The 26,538-nt window shown below is 38.6% G+C and overlaps 1 protein-coding gene across 6 annotated transcripts in view; it reads left to right on the top strand.

The window, feature by feature from the left end:
* Positions 1-26,538, top strand: part of Ae2 (anion exchange protein Ae2) — an 834,322-nt gene that overhangs the window by 398,339 nt on the left and 409,445 nt on the right. For all 6 annotated transcript variants that reach the window (XM_090404845.1, XM_090404844.1, XM_090404848.1 and 3 more), the window contains one exon: positions 14,913-15,093. In XM_090404845.1, coding sequence (XP_090260971.1) covers positions 14,913-15,093 — 181 coding nt within the window. The remainder of the gene's footprint in view (positions 1-14,912; positions 15,094-26,538) is intronic.

The raw sequence follows: 26,538 nt of genomic DNA, 5'->3' as shown, positions 1-26,538 counted from the left end.
AACCACTCTCTGATATCTCTCCGTCAACCACCCTCCTATCCATCTCACCAACCCTATGTCCATTCCCATATGCTGCAATTTACTGATTAGAATTCCATGTCGTATCCTGTCAAAGGCCTTGGCAAGGTCCAGTAGAATCACCGTAAACCCATTACCCTTATCCAGTTCAGCCGTCACTGTGTTATAATACATGAGCAAGTTACTGAGCCATGACCTACCCTTCACAAAACCATACTGTCCCCGATACAGTATCCCATTTTCTTCTATCCAATCTTGTATTTTCCTCTTGACTATTTTCTCTAAGACCTTGATAATGATTCCTGTTATGCTGATTGGCCGGTAATTTTCAACAGCAGCCTTGGAACCACCTTTGTGCAGTGGAACTATTTTCCCCTCTTTCCACCCCCTTGGGACTGACCCAGTCCTGAGGCTCAAATTAAACAAAATGGTCAAGGGCACTGACAATTCTTTGGCCGCTTCACTTACGACACGAGCTGGTATACCATCCAATCCCACAGATGTATTGACATTAAGGTTCTGTAATAGACTAGTTACCTCTACTCATTCATCACAATTCCAGTATAAGCTGTTGGTTCTTCCATTCCTGCAAAGCCACCACCTGGATGATATACTCTTGCAAAGTGCTTGCTCAGTAATTCCACAATATCGACTGATCCTGTTACCTCCCTACCCTCAGCATTTTTTAAGATCATTCTACGATGAGCATTTTTCCTTTTACTTGCAACATATTGAAAAAACTGTTTGGGATTCTCTTTAGCCTGCGTGGTCAATTTCCTTTCGTAATCTTTTTTTGCTTTTCTTACCACCCTTGTTACCATCCTGGCCTGAGCTTTATACTGTTCCTGCACCTGATGGTCACCCTTCTCCTTAAATTCCCTCCACAATTGTTTCTTTTTTTGCAGCTCAAGCTTAATAGTGTTATTCATCCATTTAACCCTTACTTGATTTATTATTCGGACTCTTGGTATACAGTCAACCATTGCCTCCTGCAAACAGTTCTTAACCACCTCCCATGCACTATCAACATCCAGCCCTTGCAGTTTTACATGCCATGGCATTGAGCCAAGCACACACCTAAGCTTGTCATACTTACCAGCCCGGTAATTCCACATGTACCCTGTCTTAATTGTAAATTCGACTCCTTTAGCCACCCCCCAAGTCATGACCTTATGGTCACTCTCACCAATTGGTAGCAACATGGTCATGTTCGTTACAGCCACATTCTCGGTTGCAATTACTAGGTCCAGCACTCTCTGCCCCCTGGTATTTTCCAATACATGTTGCCGTAGATAGTTGTCCCTTAATAACCGCATAAAATCCAATTCCTTCCTCCCATGTGCCCTCTCCTCTTTCCAGTCAATGTTACCATAATTGAAATCACCCATAATAATTACCCTCCTTCCACTCATTTCTTCTATTTGCTTATGCATACTATCCCCACCATCCACTCCATCACCCGGTCTATAGCAGCACCCAATTGTATATTTTGTTCTGCTGGATTCTATCTCACACCAAACAGCCTCAAATGTGCTTTTTTCCCCATCATGCAGTTCAACTTCTATACTCCTTGGCTGAAGATCATCAGCTCTCATCAATAACACCCCTCCCCCCCCTTTTTATTCACCCTGTCACTCCTGAACACGCTATACCCGTCGCATTCAATCCCACTAGCTTTATCATCTTCTCTCAGCCATGTTTCACTAATACCAACAACCTGTGGCCTGGAAGTGCCAACCATGGCCAAAAAATCTTCCTTCTTGTTCCTAATACTCCTGGCATTAGTTTACATGAATCACAGAAGCCCATTTGTCCCATCCCTACTTTGATGCCTTATACTAACTATCCCATTCTGATTTGTTGTCCGTCGTACTTGCTCGGGCATAATATACTCATTCATACACATAACTGCCCCCCTAAAGTCTGCATATCTACTCCCCCCCCCTTAATAAATCTAGTTTCCCTGAGTCTGTACATCCACTTCCACATCATTCATCAACATTCTTTCAAGTCTCCGTACACCAACTCCATTCAAATGCAATCCATCCATCTTATATAAGTCCTTTCGCCCATCGAACTCATTCCACACATCCACAAATTCCACACCACTCTCCATGCATAACCAATGCATAAAGTCATTGGCAATTATGGCCCTCCTTCTAAACACTTCGCTGTCATACTGCGGTAAGATACTCACCATCCTAAATCTCTCACTCTTCTCTTTTGCTACCTCAAACAACTCCCTCACATCCTCTATCATTTCCATTTTGTCCTCTTTCAAATCATTTGTTCCTGCCACGATTATCATCTCTTTCACCCTCTCTTTTCGCAGTCGAATAGATTCGCTGACGTCCTTTATGTTCGCACCCGGCTGATACGACTTTGTTAAACTCTCAATTATTATGCCTCTTAATAGCGAATCCCCATACAGCACTCGCTCCTTCATTTTATTGACGTTTGCGAACATTCTATTATTTGCCGTCACAGACTTCCGCCGGTTAATTGTCGATACGTTCAACACACATTTTTCCATATGCTCCAGTTGTCTTTTAGCTCTGTGTATGGCACCATTCAAACGGGCAATTTCGCTACTCGCATTTATCTCACTATTTTCATTATCGATCAAATCATCCATTTTCTTTCTGTGTTTCTACCTTCATTTACATTTTCGGCGATGCTCTCACACATATCTGGCACTACCACGCAATTCTCTAGCACACCGCCATTTTCTACATTCTGACTATCGTTCACGATATCGCTCTCGACACACGAAACACGCTTGAAGTCCTTATTCTCTTTACACTTTTTACACATATTAACTCCACTATCACTTTCTAACCAGACTCCCACCGCTCTTTGCAAGGCATACATCTCATAGACAGCACATTGCATAAATTCGTTTACATCAAAACTCTTAAACAAACATGGCGATCTGGCCGCCATTTTTTTCTTTATCGGTGCCATGTGTACGCTATCTTTTCTTAAATATAATAATTAAAATAACAGAAAACAAACAAAATTGCACAGACACACCAAGAAACAAAAAGCAAACAATACTACTTAAAATTCTAGTAAAATATCTAATGTTAACACAAAATAATACTAATCTTTTCAGGAGCTCTCGACAAGCCGACGATCTAATAAAACTATGTAACAGAGGGCACACGAGGATTAAGGGTCTTGGATTTGGTCATCTCATTGGAGGATGTAATTATAAATGAGGTATCAAATCATCCACCAATTGGTGAAAGTGACCATGAGGTGATTACCTGGGTGGTTGCCAGCAGTTCAAGGACCCCTGTGAAAATAGGGTATATGTGGAAATACAAGGGGGGGGGGGGGATTATGAAGAGCTCAGGAGACAGCTTGCGGGTGTAGCGTGGAATGAGGAGTTAGCTGGAAAAGAGATCAATGCAGCTTGGGGAATTTTCAAAAACTATCTAGTAGATGCAATGTCTAAATGTATTCCAAGGGTGAGAAGGTTAAATAAGATAGGTGTGAGATGGATTAATAAAGAGATTAAGCATGCGATACATATAGAGATTAAGCATGCGAAAAAGGGCATTGTGGAGGCAGCATAAGAGAAGTGGAAGTAACCAATTTCATGAGGTCTACAAAGACCAGGCAAGGAGGGTGACTTGGTTTGTGAGAGTAGCTAAAGAATAGAACAGCAGTTAGCTAATGAGGCCAAAAAGAATCCTAGGGAGTTCTTTCGATATGTAGCCAGCAAAAGAAAGAATGATTATGGAAGGATGACATTGATTGGAGGAAATGGTATAAAGAAAGCTGTTGCAGAATGTGTGGTGGGGATACTTAATGAGCAGTTCATAAAGATCTTTCAATCTTGTGAATGTGACTTCACGGAGAGGTTGAGAGCAGTTGATGATGGGGAGGAGAGACTGACTGTAAGTGAGCAAGAGGTGTTTGGGGAGTTGAGCAAACTAGATGTAAATAAGGCTGTGGGACTTGATAATATATCACCGCATATTCTGATGGAATGTGCCAGAGAGTTGACACCTGCCTTGACATATTTTTTTAATACGAGTCTTGCACTTGGTCAAGTTCCTAAAGAGTGGAAGAAGGGCAAGTTTGTGCCACTTCATAAAGGAGGTGATCAAACTCAAGAATTAAATTATAGGCCTATCTGTGTGTGAGGTGTTGTGGTTAAGTTGTTGGAGAAGCTTGTGAGAACTAGGATCCAGAGTTGGCTTGACAACAATGGTATAATCTTTGATGGACACCATGGATTTGCTAAAGGGAGGTCATGTTTTAGTAATCTACTTACTTATTTCAATAAAGTGACTGCTTCCTTGGACAGAGGAGAAGGATACACAGCAATATACTTGGATTTCGCGAAGGCTTTTGATAGAGTACCTCATGATAAGTTGACAGTCAAACTAGAGCAGATGGGGTTGGATATTAGATTAGTGCATTGGATTGGAGACTGGCTATCTGATAGGTATCAACAAGTTGTGTATGGGGGTGTGATATCCAGGAAAAGGAAAGTCACTAGCAGTGTGCCTCAGGGGTCTGTTTTGGGGCCATTACTGTTTAAGTTGTATTTTAACGATATAGGTGAAGATTTGGATGGAGATATTCAGTTGTTTGCAGATGATGCAAAGTTGGGATGAACTATGAAGAGTAGTGAAGATGTTGTGGCCTTGCAAGAAGACTTGAATAAATTGAGTGATTGGGCACGGAAATGGAGATGTGAGTTCAATGTTGCAAAATGTAATATTTTAAAATTTGGAAAACAAAGACGGGATGCAGAATTTATGCTTGGTGAGGATATAATGTCGGAGGTGGGAGAAAGAAGAGATCTGGGGGTGATAGCGGATAAGGATCTAAAATTTAGGCGACACATCACCAAAATTGTGAAGACAACACAAAGACTTCTGGGAATGATGCAGAGGACACTGACGTGTAGAAGTAGGGAGATTCTTGTTCCATTGTATAAGGCTTTGATTAGGCCACACGTGGACTATTGTGCCCAGATTTGGTCACCTGCTTTTCAGAAGGATGAAGATATGCTGGAATTGGTCCAAAGGCGACTGACTAGGGTAGTTTCTGACCTCTGGGATGTTGAGTATGAGAAAGATTGAGAAGATGTAATTTGCAGAGTCTAATAGACAGGAGGAAGAGGGGAGATATGATAGAGACTTACAAATTGGTACGGGGTTGTTATAAGATCAGTGGTGGAGATGTTCTACAGAGAATAGTGGGAGATCAGGGGAGAACCAGAGATCATCCCTGGAAACTGTATAAAGTGGGTGTGAGTAGGGGAGTGAGAGGCAGGTTTTTTTCGTGCAGAGTTGTGAATGATTGGAATGCCTTGCCTGAGAGTGTGGTGTCTGCAAGGAGTTTGAGTGTGTTTAAGACACGGTATGATGAGATGTGTGTGTGTGTGTGTGTGTGTGTGTGTGTGTGTGTGTGTGTGTGTGATAAAAGGACCTCACAGATGAGTCTTTGACTCCATGAGGTCTTGGGAAATAATAATAAGTCTCAGGTCCAACGAGCCTTTGAATATTGCTCCCAAAACTTTGGACTCCCCATTTGCCAAAACATCAGCAGACAACTAGCGGAATTATTCCTACACACATAGAATCACTCTGACCCCCCCCCCCCCCCCCCCCCACAGCATCTCCTTTTATGGCAGATACATGGACGATATTCTGTGCATTGGAAATCTTACACACATCACCACCTTAAAAGCGTCCCTAAACAGTTACAGCAACAGACTAAAATTCACCATAGAAACCGAACAGAACAAATCCATGAATTTCTTAAACTTGACACTAACAAGAACACACAACAAAATAGCCACGAAAGTATACCACAAACCCTCACATGTTGGAAACTACCTCCATTTCCACTCATACCATCCATATTCCGTTAAAAAATCGGTCATCTTATCACAATTCATAAATGCATAAAAATTTTCAACCAATCAGAGTAATCTAAACGCAGAAATAAAAAAAATAACTTTGTTCTTCAAAAATCGCAACTATCCTACACAACTAATAAATTACGCAAACAAGACTGCCAAAAACCGCCAAAACAACCCAAGTACCAAAACAAACTTCCCTACACAAAAAAAATTATCAAACTACCATACACCCAAAACACATACAAAGCCTACAAATACATCTTCAAACATACTGACTACAAACTGGTATTCACCACAAACCAAAAATTGGCAAATCTCCTAAAACCCACTAAATCTCACACACAAAAAGAAATATTTGAACACCACAATGTAGTCTATAAATTTCTTTGCCAAAAAGACTGTGATATCACCTACACAGGTTCCACCATCAGGTCTTTATGGGCAAGACTACAAGAACACTTCTGCGATTGTAACATCCCTATTCCAGAACATTTAAACACTAAAAAACGTAACATCAAAAAGAAAAATCGAATACAAAGCACAGGAAAAACGGAAATAGCTGTTCATGCCCTTGAACAAAAACATGCCCCGCAGATCAACAAGGCCATCATAGTAGACAGACAAAACAATGAAACAATGCTTAGAATATCGGAAACTATAGCCATAATATGCAATGTGAACTCTCTCAACGTACACAGGCCCTACATAATATCTGAGGTTTGGAAGCTTCACAACATAAAATCGACGTCACAACCCCGACCAATAGGCGATAACACAAACACTTCAAAAGCAGAAACACCTACCCGACCTGACATAGCATCCACTTCCTCCATGTGTTCAGACGACGACCAAGAATAGTCGAAACAGACCGTACCCTGTCAACCCCCCCCCTTCCCTTCTCTAAAAATCAGTTGCTGTTTTCAACCCCCTTCACCCTTTCCCATCCTATATAAATATAAAAAATGCTCCGCCCATCCATTATAATATACATGTGTATATATATATTATTCAAAAAAACCCGGGTTTTTTTTCCATTTCTCTTTTAATTCTCCCACATTGCCTAACCCCCCCCCCCCCACACACACAGTAGTTTGCACATCGCTGAAAGAAGAAAAGCCACAGCACACAGAAAAAGGTATATGCAAATTTCTTTTCCTTTATGCTACATATATTTATTGGTAAATTTACATCTACAATGCCCTAAGAATCCGTGAATAAAAAGCCAATGACAAAAGCAGGCAAAATAGCCGTAAATATAATAGTTTGTTAACAGGAGTGACATGGGAATTTTCCCAGAAATAATATCCATTATTATTTTTTATTATTTTAGAAGTTTTGTACATTCATACTTTTTTAGATTTAAAAAATATCAGCATATTACCAGAATAATCAGTCATTACTTTTGAATTAATCTTTTCAGGGTAACAATTTGTTCGATGTAGTTAGTTGAAGAAAGATTGTTACCTTAAAAAGGCTACTGTTTAAAAGTAATATTATTATTCTGGGAATCTGCTAATGAGTTACGGAAAACTCCTGGTATGGATGGGGTGGGGGGAGGGATCCAGAACATATTTGAGACTGTAATTCTGCATGTAAATCCGAAAAAAAAAAAAAAAAAATTCCCACCCTTGATGCCCCAAAAAAAGTAGTAGTCTTGACACTTGATTAATAATCCATGTTCTTATCAAATTACTTTGTTTACTGCATTATTTTTGTTCTTATTTCTGTATTTTTAATTTTTTATTATTATTATTATTTTTTTTTATTATTATTCAGGCCTCCATGGAGTCAAAAGACTCATTGTGGTAGGTCCTTCCTAAGAACATAAAGTCTGTCAAGATTCATCGAGGGGAGGCCCCTCCACCCCCCAAAAAACACAAAGTCTATCATACCTCTCCTTAAACTCATTGACCATTCTCGCTCTCACCACTCCATCAGGCAATGCATTCCACGGTTCAACCACCCTCCATGCAAAGAAACCACTCCTCACCCTCTTTCTCACAGTTTCCTTTCGTAACTTCCAGGGATGGCCCCTTGTCATGACTCCTTCCCGCTGTTCAACCAAGCGAAAGAACTCCCCAGTGTCAACCCTGTAACCACCTCTCAACAGTTTAAATGTCTCATTCATATCACCTCTCCTTCTTCTATCCACCAAACTCTGCAGTCCACATTCCCTCAGCCGATCTTCACAAGTATCCTTGTACAGTCCTAAAACCATCTTTGTCATCCGTCTTTGTATCCTTTCCACAGTTAATTTATCTCCTTGAAATCCTGGGGACCAAATCAGAGAACAACAGTATAAGTGTGATCTGATCAGAGACTTATACAACAGAATGATAACCCTTTTATCTCTGCAGGTCAGTGTCCTTCTCATAATTGCAGCAATCCTCTGTGTTACTTTCACCACCTTTGCAATATGTCCCTTAAATTTCAGGTTTATGTCAATCATCAACCCCCAGATCGCTTGTCTCCCCTACTTCCTCCAGTATAACTCCTCCCATAGAGAATGCAGCATCCCATCGATGTTTCCCAAACCTCAAGACCTTACATTTTGCTGCATTAAACTGACAACCCCCATTCATTTGCCCATATATCTAGCTTATTAATATCCTCTTGCAAGGCTACCACATCTGCACTATTACTAATAATCCTTCCCAACTTAGCATCATCTGCAAACAACTGAATATTCCCTTGCTGTCCACTGGCAATGTCATTGATATAAAGGTTAAACAATATAGGCCTTAGTACTGAACCCTGTGGGACGCCACTTGTAACCCTCTGTCTCCTTGAAACTGCTCCACCATACACAACTCTCTGATACCTATCAGACAGCCAATCTTGAATCCAGTTGACCAATCTGACATCCAGACCCATGTGCTGCAACTTAAATATCAGCTTATCATGTGGCACCCTGTCAAATGCCTTCGCTAAGTCTAAGAAAATTGCAGTATATGCCTTTCCCTCATCTAATGTTCTTGTAACTTTATTATAAAAGGCTAGCATATTGCTAAAACAAGAGCATCCTTTCACAAATTCATGTTCACTCTCACAGATAACATTACCCTCATCTGTCCAATTCTGTATATGATCCCTCACTACTTTCACCAAGATCTTAACAACTACTGATGACACACAGACTGGCCTATAATTAGACACTTCCAGTCTGCTACTGTCCTTATGCAATGGCACTATCTTACTTTCCTTCCATTCCCTTGGCACCTTTCCCACAGCCAGACTTTCATTGAAAAGCCAGGTTAAAGGTACTGTCAGTTCCCTAGCACATTCTCTTAAGACTCTTGGTGAAATACCATCCAGTCCCAAAGCTTTACTGACATCCAGAGTACTCAGTATCTGAAACATACTCTCCTCCTGTACCTCTAAACCTCGAACCAGCCCTATCCCTCTAGCATTAAAACTGACTCCTCTAGGATGAAATACTCCAATAAAGTGTTCATTGAACAATTCCACTATGTCCTCTGCATCAGTCACTTTATTCCCATTTTTGTCCTACAATATCATTCTTCCACAGTCATTTCTCCTCTTACTGGCCACATAGCTAAAAAAAAATTCCTTAGGATTTTCTTTGGATCTTAGGGCCAATCTCCTCTCATATTCCAGTTTTGCTTTCCTTACCACACTAGTCACTCTTCTGGCCTGTGTCTTATATTCTTCATGCATCTTCTCTTCACCTGTCTCCTTATATCTCTTCCATACCCTCTTTTTCGCGTGCAATTCTTGTTTAATATTGTTTGTCATCCACTTTACTCCAAAATTGTGTCCTCTACTTCACTCGTGGTATACAACTTACCATTGCTGCTAACAAATATTCTTTCACAATTTCCCACACACTAATGATATCCCGGCCTTCCAATTCCTCCCTCCATGAAACTTCTCGAAGTTGACGTCAAAGACTATTATAATCACCTGCTTATAATTCCACATAAGTTCCCATCTCTTTGATATTCCTGCATGTCTATTCATTTTCCAAATCAAAACCATATGGTCACTCTCTCCAACTGGTGGGAGAGATGTCATCTCAGTTATTATCAACTCTTCTTATGCTATAACGAAATCCAAAACTCTTGAACCTCTGTTACATGTTGCCTAAGACATTTGTCTCTCAAGAATTCTAGAAATTCCATTCCCTTATTGCTACATGCATCTTCCTCTCCCCAATTTATACTACTGTAGTTAAAATCTCCCATAACAATCATTCTTCTTGCACTTGCCAAACTCAACTGTTAAACATTTCCTGGTCCCCATCCTCTGTGCTCCTAGGTCTGTAGCAACTCCCTACTAAATATCCTGTCTTGCCTACCTACCTCTATCTCACACCATATGCTCTCAAAATCATTTGTCTCACTTCCTTCCAAAGCCTCCACTTTTAGAGGACATAGGTCATCACTTATCATAAGCAGTACCCCACCACCATGCTTTCTCCTCCTATCCTGACGAAAAAACAGCGACTTCTATTCCTGTTATTATATCCCCTTCTGTCAACCACGTCTCAGTGATCCCAATAACTTTTGGCCAGGCTGGTGCTATCTCCACCACCAATTCCTCTCCCTTATTCCAGATACTCCTGGCATTAGTATAAAGCTTATAAATGCTTTATACTAATACTCATTCAAATGTAAGTGGTCTCTCGCATACAATTCCTCTCCTTTCTCAAACGCACTCCAAGCATCCACATATAACAGTCCTCTCTCGTCACACATTCTCGCTTTTACTCAATATCACCGTTCTTCTGCTCAGCTCATCATTATCATACCTAGACAACACGCACACTATTTTTCCTCTCTCTGTCTTCTTCCGTACAGCCTCATGCAAAAATCTCATATCTCTCGCTGCCCGACTTACATTACCACTCAATTCATTTGTTCCTACCATCATAATCATCTCATCCACCCTTTCACCTCTCTTAATTGCCATAGCCACACCTTTCTATTGTTCCTCCTGGCAAACAGTCCTCACGCATCCAACTTGAACACCATGGATCATTGAGTTGTCATTCGTTATACCTCTTACCATTCCCTCTCTCCTATTGTTTCCATTCTCTCCTCTTCTTTAATTCCCATAGGTCTCTCTCATTCCCTCTCCTCTACTGCTATTCTCTCTTCTAGCATTCCCATACCCCTCTCTCTCCTACTATTTCCATTCTCTTCTCTTCTAGCACTCTCATACATCTCTCTTATTCCCTCTCTCCTACTGTTTCCATTTTCTCCACTTCTAGCACTTCTATATCCCTCTCTCATTCCGTCTCTCCTACTGTTTCCATTCTCTCCTCTTCTAGCACTTCCATTTCTCTCTCTCATTCCATCTCTCCTACTGTTTCCATCCTCTCATATGCTAGCATTCCCATACCTCTCTCTCATTCCCTCTCTTCTACTGTTTCCATTCTGTCCTCTTCTAGCACTCCCATACCTCTCACTCATTCCTTCTCTTCTACTGTTTCCTCTCTCTCCTCTTCTAACTCTCCCAAAATTCTCTCTCTCTCTCTCTCCCCTACTCTGATTTGGCTTGCATTTATCTCTTCCATTCTCCTAATCTTATCTTTCATACTTCTGCTCTCATTCACAAGACATTCCACCTCCTCTTTCTGCTCATCTATCTCCCTCTGCAGGTCAGTCACTCTTAATCTAAATTCACTCTCCCAAACAAAACCATCTCCTAAACTTTCACAGTCACTCACGCCTTCCACACTATCAACTATTATTTTCTCATTCATATTTTCTCATTCATATATTTTATTTTTCATTCTCTCCTACCACACTACTTGTCTTTCTACATTCATTTCCCGTTCATGGAGCAACAAGGACGGATATTGATATCTCGAATGCACTTATTTCCTCCCACTGCCTGCATTTTGCACACATATGCTCTCTTTCACAAGCTACATATCCAATTCCTGAGACGCATACATGCTGCAAGTACTGCATGCCACAAAGTCCCTTATGATATTGCTTGTAATAGAGTTCTTAATTCGCAGAGGACTTGGCGATATGCCACTTGTGACTGCAGCTGAATCCGCCATCATTCCTTACTGCTGAGTAGAGTAATTGTTATTTATTCAATTAATAAATTCTGTTAAATAAATAAGAAAAAAAGTACAAATATTTACAAGCAAAACAAAACATTTAAGTACACTAAATAAAATGAAATATAACTAAATACAGTAATGAAAACTTAGCTTCATTTTGTCTTTCACCATTATGCATTCGATTCCGACGCTAACCCAAGAAACCATTAATATTTTTTTTATTAAGCATGTGCAACAAACAATGTTTAAATAAGCACTTAAGAATATATTAGGAAATTCAATTCAAATTCAGGTTGTCACATGCTATAACATTGGATATCCTTTTAGATGCAGTCAGTGTATGTATACTGCAGTTTAATCTTTAACACTCTAAGGAACTTAAGATTGAGAGAAAGGGAATCTTTTTAAGCATTTGGAAATTACAGTTTCTCAAATCTTGGTAATGGACATCCATTACTGTGCAAGACTTAAGTTTTCTTTTTGAAGAGAATTCATAATTTAAATCTGTTTCAGCCAAGTAGTTTCGTATTATTTCAAATGACTGGGGATCAGCTCCATGCTGAGCTAATCAGAACTTCTTTGGTTTAATGAACTGAAGATAATGAAAATTTCTGAACATCAATGTTATCTTCAGTTCAGAGATGTGCTTCTCAACTGAGCCACTGTTGCAACATATAGTGATAATCTGTTTAATTTAAAATCCTTGTTCTCGTAGTTTAAATGCACCGAAGATGTTTTATGTTACTCAGATGCTTGTTAATTTAGTTAAATTGTTTATCATTTTCACTTTGCTTATGTGTTTCATTTCAATAGCAAAGTCCCACAGGCTCCTTTACTTCAAAGTGCATTTTAGTTCATTGACGTTCATTAGGTTATTATCATCCTGCTAAGTGAGATCACTACTTCGAGATACTGATTATAGATCTTGAACCTGGAATTGTATGAGTACATGTTTTCAAGCTCATGCATCCTTATAACATTATCATTGATGATAATGGGTAAGATGTACATTGGGAAAAAAGAATTAAAGTTTATTGAAAACTTTAAAGTTTATTTTTCTCTATTGTAACACCAGCATCATCAGATGCAAAAGGTTGTAGGGTGCAGCTAAACGGGAAACAATGAAAATTAAAATTCGTGTATCTGTTTATTTATTAATTAGTTATAGCAGTAAAATATTAAATAAAAATTTAATTTAAATGTTCATTTTCTGGATAACTATTTTCAGAATGGAATGAACTGACATAGAATCAGCCTTATTGAGTTTTGGTTGAAGTGGAAAGCCAATATAACATCAAATCTTAATAAAGTGATTCTGTCACGCTCTCTCTCTCTCTCACTGACCATGGCTCCTGTTCATAGCATTTATAAAACAGTACATTCCTCTTCTTCATTTGATAATCTTTGTAGTGCATAGCCATTCAAAGCTTCAAGATCTTCCATAATTAGCCCCTTTAACTCCGATCTCTTTGCTATTTGCTTTCTGATCTCCATGCTATGAAAATACAGTATAGAGATCAGATTTCTCATTTTGGGATGACTCACACCCCAGTCTTTAGTAAACTTGGCATTGTTCTTTTATTCTCACAGTATTTCTCACCTGTACAACCAACACTGTAAATCCTAAATCCTTCCTATCTTAGTATACTGCTCTCGCATTTGGGATAATGCACCAAACCTTCCCTAAAAATGCAAGAATCCCTCCAGGAAAATAGATGACATTCTCTCTCTCTCTCTCTCTCACTCAGATTTACTCCAATAACTTTCTTATCGATGTTCCATTTCTGCCATATGTTTTTCTGATAGTATTCTTGTGGGTGCTGTTCTGTTGAATTGGTCACTACAGTTCTTTCACTTTGCTCTAAGCTTGTAATAATAATAATAACAAAGACAAGCTATGCTGGTAGACCTATACACAGTTCAGTTCAAACTTTATAGTTTGTCATTCTAATTATCTTTCTGGAACACTCTTTCTCATACTATTTATCCCCAGGACTACAACTCCCATCTGTGTGAAGAAATATCAATAGATCTTTTCTTTTCTGTTCATCTACTTGCTCTACCTCCACTTTATTTTATTATTATTATTATTAATGCCAGCTCTATATGGAATCAAAAGTTCATGCTGACAGGCAAACACTGTTACACACAAAAAGCCCATCAAATTGCACTTTAAACTCATTCAATTGTTATCTCCACAATGTCAAGCAATGCATTCCACTCACCAACTACTCTCATGCAAAGAACTTGTTCCTTATGCCCCTGCTCACACTCTCCTTATACAGCTTCTGTTTCCTTGTTCAAACTGCCTTCTCCCATTCTATGAAAAAATTCTTCCACATTAATGCAGTAACAACCCTTTACCAACTTAAATATCTCAATCGTATCCCCTCTTTCTCCTATTCACAAGTCTTTGCAAACTGCAGTCCTTCAGTCTGTCTTCATATCCAACATTCCAAAGACCAGTTATGACCTTAGTCAGTCTTCTCTGTACTCTTTCCAGTATCACCATGAAAACCAGGGGACTAAATCTGTGCACAATAATCCATACAAATCCTGATCAAGACTTTATACAGTGAAACCAGAACCTCTTTATTTCTACAAGTTAAGGTCCTCTGCTTCATTGCCATAATCCGATGTGATGTCTTCACACCTTGTGCAATGTGACCTCTGAGCTTCAGATTCTTATCCACCCAATTGAAGGTCTGTTATCTCCTTAATCTTCTCCAAAAGTTCCCTGTCAAGTGTATACTTTGCAACCTATTGTTGTCTACCAAATTTCAGACCCTTACACTTACTATTGCCCACTCATACAATCTGTTGTATGAATACCATAAAGTAGTACCTTATGTGAATACCATAAAGTAGTACCTTATGAAAATTTAAAAAAGCTTTATGCTCTTGAAGATTTGTTATTTTCGTTCAAAAATTAAGAAGTCCCTCAACATTTTTTTTTCTTTCCCCAAGATCTTTGTTGAACTTGATGAACTGGAGGTAGCATTTGATGGAAGATTAGAATGGAAGGAGACTGCTCGTTGGATAAAGTATGAAGAAGATGTTGAAGAAGGGGTTGATAGATGGGGAAAACCCCATGTTGCATCCTTGTCTTTTCATAGTTTACTTAATCTTCGCAAGTGTCTCGAACAAGGTATGTCTTATGCACTTTTACCTTTTGTTTTGTTTTATATAGTTTGCATATTCAGTTAATTTGTTTTTAAATTAAGAGCTAATAAAATTTAATTTTGTTTTTCAAATTTGTATAGTCATCTTACATTTAAAGAAATGCACTTTGATGAAATTCTCTTAAAATTAAACTTTAAATTTCTCTAGTCAATTTAAAAAATTAATTTGGCGGTCAGAGGGGAGATTTACTAATGAAAGTAAGTGGAAGATGGAGTGAGGGGGGAAGGACAAGCAAGCAGGAGAATATGGTGAAGGAAAGATATACATAGAAAGATCACTCATTAAAATAATTAATGGAAATTTGTTATTCAGGTATTACTGTGATAATTGTGCTTGTTTTCTCGCCCCTGTGCATGTATACACACACACACACACACACACACACACTGTGTGTGTAGAGTAGTCACTCAAAGCAATTCTTTTCTGCATAAATAATGCAGTGTGTCAGTCTCTCTCTCTCAGATTTACACCAATAACTTTCTCATCGATGTTCCATTTCTGCCATATGTTTTTCTGAGTATTCTTGTGGGTGCTGTTCTGTTGAATTGGCCACAGTTCTTCCACTTTGCTCTAAGCTTGTAATAAAAATAATAATAAAGACAAGCTATAAGGAAGTCTAAAAATGTCAAAGAAAGAATATTATATTTTGTATATATGATTTGAGTTATAATATAAAATATGAGGCTGGAGATTTGAGTCTACCAGGAACAGAATGCTGAAGGTGGAGAGACGAAAGAGCATATTCAATATGGTGTAAAATATTGAGAGCTGTTGTAGATGGAAACTGATAATGTGTGATGTTACAGACACAATACATTCAAAGAGGTGCTTGGAATATAAGAATTTTTGTATTTTATAGGAGAAAGGAATGTTCGTGTGGATCGTATTTCAATAATATAATTAGCTGCTGGTCCTGAGGTGTTTACTATTTAGTGTGGGAGTGAATGTATTAAACTGGGAGTGTTAAAATTATAGCCGAGACATGAAGGTTGTGTACATGTAGATAAAGAACATATTAATTAAGACATATAACTTTATTTGCCAAATATTTCAACCCAAGACTAACAACTCATCTTCACTGACAGACTAGTATGAAGGAAGTAAATTGTAAACAGATGTAGTAAATTGATCTATAGATGACCTGAAACCGTTGATGACTGATAAGAATGAGACTTTCTATAAGTATAATAGAAAAGGACAGTAAACTGGCTTTGTTAAAGAGACTTTTATGTTCTCTTTCTGGTAAACTAACTATCCCCCATCTACCATAAACCCACCTTCACTAATTGCTATATACAGCAGCAGTCTGCACATCATCCATCTCAAAAAATTGCATTATAAAAAATATTACTACAGTGAGCTTGTATTGTGTGCTGTAGTCCATAGCATTTCAAGCTAGAACTTCTCAACATCTAATGCATTATGTAGCAGGAACACTTCTCCCAGCAAAAAATACATGTTTCTGACTATTACAAGTCTCACATGCCAGAACCTTGATTACCTTAATGGACCTTTGTTTCACTCAGGATTTCTCCATGAGTGCAGGTCACAAAGATGCCTCCAACGATCTCGATCTTGAGTCTCTCTCTTCCATGTTATACCCACAGATTTCATTAGTGGATCTTCCCATCTTGTAGATGGTCTTCTGCTTTTCTCTTTATTCTTGGTTGCCAGTTGAGTATTCTATATGTCCATCTATTATCCCTGAGTCTGGCTATGTGACCTGCCCATTTCATCTTGCTTTCATATACTGCAGTTATTACATCTTTTATGCCTGATCTCTTTCTCAGTTCCGTGTTTCTAATGTTCCATTTTGCTGATGTTACAAATCCTGCGTTCTATTGCATGCTAGTTATTCTGAGCGTTTCTTCTTCTTTTCTTGTCATGTTCACTATTAAATAGTTTTGCCTTCGCAGAGATGTCAAAATTTGGATCAGTAAGTGTTTCTTTTAGTCTGTTGAATGATAGCCATGCAGCTTTCTTTCTTTTTGCTAGTTCTTCAGATAAATCATTATTTATTTTTATTGTTTGTCCTAAGTAATTGTAGGAGTCAATCCGTTCTATAGGGATACCATCAATACTTAGGTGACTGTCACTTGTATAGATGTTTTTGATCCATTTTGTTTTTTCTAGATTAATTTCTAAGCCTATCTTACTGCTGTTTGTGTATATTTTTTCCTCCATTTCTTCTAGGTCTTTTGGGTTGTGGGATATCAGTACTAGATCATCTGCAATCATAAAGATTTGTAGTTTTTCACCATCTATGCTTATTCCTCCCTTTAGGTCTATTTTTTTCAGAGTGGATTCTAAAGTGCTGGTAAATAGATTTGGGGAGATTACATCGCCTTGACTGACCCCTCTCTTTATATCTATATTTATAGGTTGATCAAATAGGGTTATTTATGTGGTCTGATTTTTGTTAATTTCTTTTATCATGTGGATGTAAGTAGGATCTACATTTATTTCCAGTAAGGCACTAATGACTGCATTGTGTTCTATGGTATCAAATGCTTTTTTAAAATCAATAAAGAGGAAACATAGAGGGATTCAGTATTCTCTGCATTTTTCTGTTAGTTGTGAAATGACTTGGATATGATCTGTTGTGGAGAAGCCTCTTCTGAATCCTGCCTTCTCTCTACTGGAGTTGTCTTCGAGAGTGTTTTGGATTCTGTTCAGTATTACTCTGTTCATGATTTTATATATGTGAAAGAGTAGACAGATTACAAAGTTATTTTTAATGGCATACGCTACTTCCACGTACATTATTATTATTATACCATATTATACTATGTTCCAAATTTTTACTGCTAAAATTTATGTCGTCTGCTATAGTATGCCCACAGATTTGAGACCCTTTGACACTTCTGCACGTCACAAAAAGGAGAATCCATTCGATAATAGGGTAATCAATCTGTCTTCTGGGATGAATTGTTTATTATTACACGTCGGAAAATTAACTTCTCTTTTATGAACATTGTAGTTTTTAAAGGTGGTAGCTATTTTGCTTGTATAACAGTTGGGAAATTTTATCTATAAAGCACGTGATTTCTCATGTTGGCAACCAATTCGTACGTCCTTTATTTCTTTCTCCCCTTCAATGATGACGTCCAAGATTTAATTAAATCTCATTCTGAAGAATTGAGTGATTCTGACCTGCTAAATTTAGATGCACAGCGGGAAGATCCTGAAGAATATGAAGAAAATTTAACCACTGATAGTCAGGCAAAAGAGATTTCACAGAAACAGTTTGAAAATATTTTTTGTACAATCAAAGTTTTTAAGCAGCAATGCTTAGAGGCTGAACCTGATGAAGAGAGAAGTAGTAAAATTTGCAGAAGAGTAGAAGAGGCAATAGGGGCTTGCCATCAGTTGTATGAAAAAAAGAAACAAAATGCATGCCAAACTACATTAGCTAAATTCTTTGTTAAGAAGTAGAATAATAAAATTTATATTCTGAATACATTTTATTGTCTTTCAGCTTCATGGTTTCCTTTAACTAGGCCCTCAGACATACCTTAATTCTCTTATAAAAAAATTAAGGTTAAAAAAAGAAATTTGAGGAACGAATTATACTTTTTCCCATAGGTTATTATATTCGATTAGTGCGTTTTCGATTAATGTGCATGTTTTAAAGAACGCATTACTAATCGAGGGATTGCTGTATTCTACGGAGGGAATATACAGATTTGGCCATATTTTACGCATCCATGCATACAGTGTGGCCAAACCATCTCAGTTGTTGTTTTCTAACTTTTTCTGTTATTGTCTTTCTATACAATAATTCTTGTCTGACCTTGCTGTTTGTTTTATTTTTTATCCAACTTGTTCTATTTATTTTTCTTAAGCATTTCATTTCAAATGCCGGTAATTTTTTTCTCCTCTGTTTTCTTAACTGTCCACACTTCTGCTCCATAGATGACTGTTGGTATAATTATTGATTCATATAATTTGATTTTGGCTAGCTTAGATATCTTGTTTGTTTTCCAGATTTTCCGTAATTTTTCTATGGTGGTCCATCCTGTTGCTATTCTGTGTTTGATTGTTTCGAGTTCATCTATTGTTTCTGTTAGTTTTTATCCAAGATATATGAAGTTGTCTACTTGTTCTATTTGTACTCCATTTAGGGTGGCTGAGATGGTAGTTCTGTTCCTCCCTGTTTTCATCACTTTTGTCTTTTGTATATTTATTGTCATGTCATATATTTTACAGGTTTCGTTTAACTTGTTTATCAACCTTTGTAGTTCATTTGGGGTTCTTGCAATAAGGATGAGATCATCTGCAAATTTGATATTATTTATGTTTAAACTATTGACATTGATTCCAGGCTCATTGTCTATTGCCTTCTTTACAACTTCATCTAGATATAAGTTGAATAGGCATGGAGATAATGGGCATCCTTGCCCATTATCCCCGTGCCTAATACTTAGAGTAAAATTTTATCAGAAACTGTATTATATATTTATCTATTGCTTTTTCTAGTAGAACTTTAAGAAGGATTTCTCTATTGATGCTATCGAAAGCTTGTTTTAAAGTCCACAAAACAACAATATAGTTCTTTATGGTCTTCAAAGCTGAGCTCTGCTAATTGGTGCAATGTGAAAATCTGGTCTATTGTTGAATAGTTTCATTGGAAACCAGCTTGTTCTATTCCTATCAGTTCTTCATAGGTATTTTTTAATCTATTTTGTATAATTTTTACGAATATTTTATAGGTGTGGGAGAGTAAATTGATTGGTCTGTAATTTTTGCAGTCTCTTTTGTCTCCTTTCTTGTATATTGGGATGATCTTTCCAGTTCTCCAGTTCATCTGGGATCTCTCCTGTTTGTAGTATTTTATTGAATAGGATTGTTAAATATTCTATTGATGTGCTGTCTCCATATGACCACAGTGCAGTAGGGATAGTATCAATGCCTGGTGCCTTATTGTTTTTCATCTGTTTTATTGCGTATCTAACTTCTTCTTGTAAAATTTTTGGGTAGTCATTATTTTCTTCTATTGTTGGCATTGTAGTTTTGTTTCCTTGGTGAAAGATAGTCTTAAAATGGTTTGACCAGATTTTTCTTATATCTTCAGTATTCCTGGTTTCAGTCATCTTGTTGTTTATTATCTTTACTGCTCATGACTTATTTTTCACGGTATTAACAACACCACAAACACTTTTATCAACAAGGATGTTTTATTAACGCTAATATTTCGCTGATTTTCAACTCAGCATCATCAGAGCACAACACACATGTAAACGCGACTGAGTGAGTGAAACAATATAATTGCAGAAAGACAAAAGATCTAAAGTCCTATTTTTGGCGCCCTCTAATGAAAAAAAAAAAAAAAAAAAAAAAAGGCAGTTATCCAGGAGTTTTTCTTAGGATAACCGTCTCCCAAATTTTTGGTAAATTAATGCAACCATATTTGTTAAGGTTGGGAGAATTCTTCAAAGCCATTGCTGACTCAAAAAATAGTCTTTCAGATCTATAACGACTCCTAAATAGCACATTCGTTTTCCTCCATCTAATCCTGTGTGAAGGAGTGTCCAAAGCGTGGTCTGCCAGTCCCGACTTGCCATAATAATAGTAGCGAATGTATCTTTCATGTTCTTCCAGGCGGATGTTCACTGATCTTCCTGTTTGCCCATAATAGGCCAAGTCACAGTCACATGGAACTTCATACACTCCTGGGTGTGCTAAAGGGTGAAGTTTATCCTTTGGTGAGCGGATCAGAGTTGCCAGCTTGACATGAGGCTTGAAGGTGGTGCGAAGGCCTGGGGGGGGGGTGGGGGGGGGGGGGGGTGGGGGGGGGGGGGGGTGGGGGGGGGGGGGGGTGGGGGGGGGGGGGGGTGGGGGGGGGGGGGGGTGGGGGGGGGGGGGGGTGGGGGGGGGGGGGGGTGGGGGGGGGGGGGGGTGGGGGGGGGGGGGGGTGGGGGGGGGGGGGGGTGGGGGGGGGGGGGGGTGGGGGGGGGGGGGGGTGGGGGGGGGGGGGGGTGGGGGGGGGGGGGGGTGGGGGGGGGGGGGGGTGGGGGGGGGGGGGGGTGGGGGGGGGGGGGGGTGGGGGGGGGGGGGGGTGGGGGGGGGGGGGGGTGGGGGGGGGGGGGGGTGGGGGGGGGGGGGGGTGGGGGGGGGGGGGGGTGGGGGGGGGGGGGGGTGGGGGGGGGGGGGGGTGGGGGGGGGGGGGGGTGGGGGGGGGGGGGGGTGGGGGGGGGGGGGGGTGGGGGGGGGGGGGGGTGGGGGGGGGGGGGGGTGGGGGGGGGGGGGGGTGGGGGGGGACATATATTTATTATTAGGGCGTTGATAGAACAATGTGTTTGCAATCATTAGCTCGTTTGCTTAATGAAGTGGAGTAATTGTTCTTCTCTGTATCCAAATTTCCCCATCAGATCTTTTTTGTCTGCTGTGAAGTCCTATTTTAGTGTTAAAATCTCCCGTCACTATCATGAGTTCTCTATTTTTGGAATTATCTATTTCCTGTTGTAGTTCTTCATAGAAATTTTCTATTTCTTCCTCTGAATGGTTACTGTCTGGTGCATATATTTGGATTATTTTAATTGTTTGACCTTTTTCTTTTGCTTGAAATTTGCCTGTGATTATTCTAGGAGACACTGGTTTTATTTCAATTACTGAGTGTGTAAGTTTCTTCTCGATTAATAATGCAACTCCTTCTCTGTGTATGTTATCTTTTCTTCCTGAGAAGTATAGTCTTCCTTCTGGTAAATCCATGAATCCATCTCCACACCAGTATGTCTCTGATAAACCTAAAATACCCCATTTCAGTCTTTTTACATTTTTCTGGACTAATTGCAATTTTCCAGGTCAGTATAATGATCTTATGTTGAGGGTGACTACGTGTTTCATGTCCTTTGCTGACCACATTGCTGATTTTTCACATACTCTATATGGTCTTCGAGTATGCGTGTCGGCTGTCCTGTACTCAGTAGCACTATCTCGGTTTGTAGACTTTCTCCGACTCATGGAAGTTACTGGCAAAAATGTAGAAAAAGAGGCAGACCCCGAACTCCATATTGGAAATACAATATTCTCCCCATTTCCCGCCCAACTCTCTCTGCATCAGAGATCAATTAGCATATGACGGAGAAGCATGGTTTTCCTTCACTTCACAACAACCTCCAAGTCCTATCTTAATGTACACGGACTACTTATTTGTTTTGATTTGTTTCCCTATTTATAATTGTAAAATTATAAATAAACGAACGATGATGATGATAATGATATATATATTACAGCAACACCATTTATATATCACTAATAATAAATCTGAGAAATGTGGTTTAGCATATCATGAAATATTGACCCCCCCAACCACAGAATCTTCTGACTGAGAATGTCAGAAGATTCTGTGGTTGACCTACCCCACCGATGCTGCTGCGTATTCAAGTGTTTATTCAAAGAGACCACAGAAGCCCTACTCTATCATCCTTTAAATTAGAACTGCCTTGCCAAAAATCTGGAAAAGTCTTATTCTTATCAGCAGTCAATAGTTTTGTGCCATCTAAATATCACATTAATACATCTCATTTTATCATTACATAGCTCCATTGTTTTTAAATTCACAGTTAATGTTCTACCTTGTTCATACTAGCCTGCCACTAAAGATGACATATTTCTCAGATTGAAATATCTGGCAAATAAAGTTATTTGTTTTAATTAATATTTCTGTATGTGTACACAACCTTCATCATTATGGCACAAGTATCTTTAAAGCATAAGTCAGGATATGGACAAAGCATTCGTCACTCACTCATGTTGAGTGAAATTTTAGTTGATTAACAAAATGAGAAGAGAGATTTCAGTTTATTCAATTTTTTTACGTAATACTGATTTTTATATCATGATTTGGCATAATTGTATTTTTGCCTTGTCAAAACTAGTGGAGCATGCCAATTATGATTCTAAGTAATGGAATATGACTAGTAAGAGGGATTATATATATTCAAGCATCAAAAACCTTTCTAAAGCACAGAAAGCATTTGAAAGATTGATTTCTCTGGATCATAGTATGGTGGCTACTTTTCTAAGTACGATACCTAGACCAGTACCTAGATCATCTGCAGATGATTTTGTGACAGCATGTTACACAGGATAGCATAGAGTGTAGTTATACTGGGGTTTCAATCACTGCCATACTGCTTTCATTATAGTATCGTTTCCTCATCACAAGAACATTCATACCATTACCAGTACTGTCGACAGGGTGTAGCATAGAGGCAGCCTGCCTCACGGCATGGCAGGCGCTCGTTCAGCTATATTGCAGTAGGTATTGCGGTATCACTATGCTAACAATTCCTATTAGCGTGGCAAGTGTGGAAAGAAGTTTTTCCAAGCTTAAACTGTTTAAAAATTATTTGCCAACACCAAAGAATGATTGCTTAGTCTAGCAACTATATCGATAGAGGCAGACAAAGCTTTTCATTTAAATTTAGAAGAGCTTAAAACTTTTTTTGTGAGATATCTTATAGATTTTCTTATATTTTTGTCTTGTAATCCATCAGGGGCGATATTTAATTGTTTGCCTCAGGGCACGATCTAATCTGCCAACGATCCTGACCATAACAGTATCAAAGCAACTCTGGCTAATATCTTTTGATGCTCAAGGCACAACTGATTGCAGTGGCATAACTAATAGAATATGTAGAATTTGAACCGTTATTGTGGATATGAAAACTTCGAAAGTTGAGAAAGAAGTATCACAGATTATTTTCTGCAATTATATGCCAGCCTGGTTGGCCAAGTGGTTAGCACATCCACTCCAGCCAAAAGACTGCAGGTTCGAATTCTGCCGTGGGCATGGATGTTTGTGATTGTCTGTGAAATTACTAGTCACGATGGTTGGTGTTGGTGTGTATATGAAGGTAGTTGCAGTTGGTGGAGTGGTGGAGCTGGAGAGTTGTAGAGCATGTGCCCTTCCTCAATGAGTCTTTGGATTCCTGGAGGCACTATATAATAATAATATATAATTTGTTTATATTCATTATTAAAATGTAACATAAATGAGAGCATGAGAAAGAAAGAAAGACCAAGTTAGTGTTAGTGAGACTATTAGACCACAAAAGGGTAGGGTGAAAGAAATTATCATAGTGGCTGGAATGAATGATTTAAACGGAGAAAAGTATGGCATGAGAGAAAACTTGAAAGAATTACTGGAAGTAGCCAAAGAAAAGAGTGAGAGAATTAAGAGAAAGAAAAATCAAGTCATAAAAGGTGTGATTGACGAGAGTTTGAGAAAATCATGCTTTCTGAGTGCGAAAACTAATAACGTTAGTGAGGCTATTAGACCACAAAAGAGTAGTTTGAAAGAAATATCATAGTGGCTGGAATGAATGATATAAAAAGAGAAAATATTGCACGAGAGAGAGAACATGAAACAATTACTGGAAGTAGCAGAAGAAAAGAGTGAGAGAGTTAAGATAGTGAGTCTGTTGCTGTGGTATGACAGAGTAGAGCTCTCAGGAGGGAGATAATAGCGAATGACTCGATGTAGACAGGGCCGTTTTAAGATAACGGCGAACCCGGCAACTGCCTAGTGGCCCCGCTTTTCAGGGGGGTATTCATTCTCTTATTTTTTAAAATAGAGAAAACAAACAAATTTTCAGTGCTCGACTTGGGCCGGTGAAAATATTACAGAACCCTAATATAACTTGATGCAAAGTATTTTATGAAAATGCTATGAGGAAGAACTTTGAATTACTTTGAAAAGCTTAATTTAGTTTTGTCGATTGTCGTTTTCAAACTCTGGTTACAAGAAACCCGGTTAAACAAAAAACTGCGATTAAACTTCATTTTATTTCGATGCTAAGCTATAAGTTACTCACTTTTATGGAATTTCATTAACTTGATTTGGTGCATCCTAAGTCAACAGTCATGAGTTTCTGACCAACGCATTGTTGATAATGCTTATGTGCCAAAGCCAATTAACGCAAATCAAACCTTGGAAAGTATACCGGCACTTCTAAATTTCTATTTCGAGCAGTGCAAAATATAATACATAAAGGAATAAATTTTTTTAAATCTCGAACAACTTTCATAGCTGGAATGTTGCAACAATGAATGAATCTTCTCCTGTGGCCTGCAGGTGATTGTTGAGTACCAACCATAATATATACATTGCAGTTCAGGTTCAGCTTTCTGTTTTACAAGTTTAAATTAGTAGATAAGTATATGATGTTATTGTCTTGGTCTAGTTTGAAAATAGTTATAGGCGAGTCATAGAGATATTAGGAGAACACGCATCCCCTCAATATGAAACGTTACGAAAGTGGTTGTGCCAAACGAAAGAAAATGAACAGGCAAAGACTATTCAAAAACTTCCAAAACTAACAGCATTTTTTAAGAGCAGAAAGTGAAGTTGTTGAGGAAAATGAAGCTCATAGGAAAAGGGAAAATATGGAATCGCCAGGAAATTCGGTTTCAAGCAAGTCCTTGTGCAGTAATAGTGTACAGGAAGAAACAACCTGTGCTTGTGCTACAGCAAACGTAAGTACACATAATGACAATTATAAGAGTTCAGATCCCCGACTATGGCCAATGACAAATCATATCTTACAGGAGTACTGAGTTCAAAAAGGTCCATCCAAATGCCAAAATAATCAGTGCAGCTTTAATCAGTCAGCCCGAGAATATATGGTAGGAAGTAACAATTCAGATAAAGAAACTAGGTATTTAACATCGGCACTGTTTTCACGACATTTGTCAAATGGAGAAACTCAACTTCGAGACTGGCTTATTTATTCTCCCACAAAAGGAAAAGTTTTGTTTGTAAATTGTTTTCAACTTCTGATTCCCATTTATAATGAGTGGATTCAATGACTGGAAACATGGAATAAAGGCCATTTCACATCATGAAAAATGGGACGAAACGCAGAAAATGCATGATGACATACTGCAGTTGTCTAAAAGTGAATGGCCATATAAACACACAATTGGTCATCCAGTTCGATAGTGAGCGTCAGTACTGTATGGAAGTATTGAAAAGAATAATTGCAATTATAAAATTTTTAGTGTCTAGAATTGTTTAGTGTTTGTCACTGAAGTACAGAAGGCTAAGTATTATTCCATATTGGTGGATTCAGCACCTGATATCGCACATGTAGACTATCTGACATTTATAATAAGATATGTTTCTGGAGGTATTCCTAAAGAAGGATTTTTATAGTTTATTCCAATTCATGGGCATAAAGCAGATATTCTCACTGACTTAGTTACGACTTTTTTGGATCAAAATAATATACCACTAATGAACTGTAGAAGTCAGTCCTATGATAATGCAGCAAATATGTCAGGGCATTATTCAGGATTACAGGCTAAAATTAAGGAACGAAATAAATATGCATTGTATATACACCATGCGCAAGACATTCCTTGAACCTTGTAGGTGTTCATGCAGTAAATAGTACCTTAAATG

This window comes from Typopeltis vanoorti, chromosome 15 (assembly GCF_054136105.1).
Source record: "Typopeltis vanoorti isolate ZY-2024b chromosome 15, IOZ_Tvanoo_1.0, whole genome shotgun sequence".
Taxonomy (NCBI): Eukaryota; Metazoa; Arthropoda; class Arachnida; order Uropygi; family Thelyphonidae; genus Typopeltis; species Typopeltis vanoorti.
Note: the sequence above shows the minus strand (reverse complement) of the source record. Positions and strands in the feature narration are given on the sequence as shown.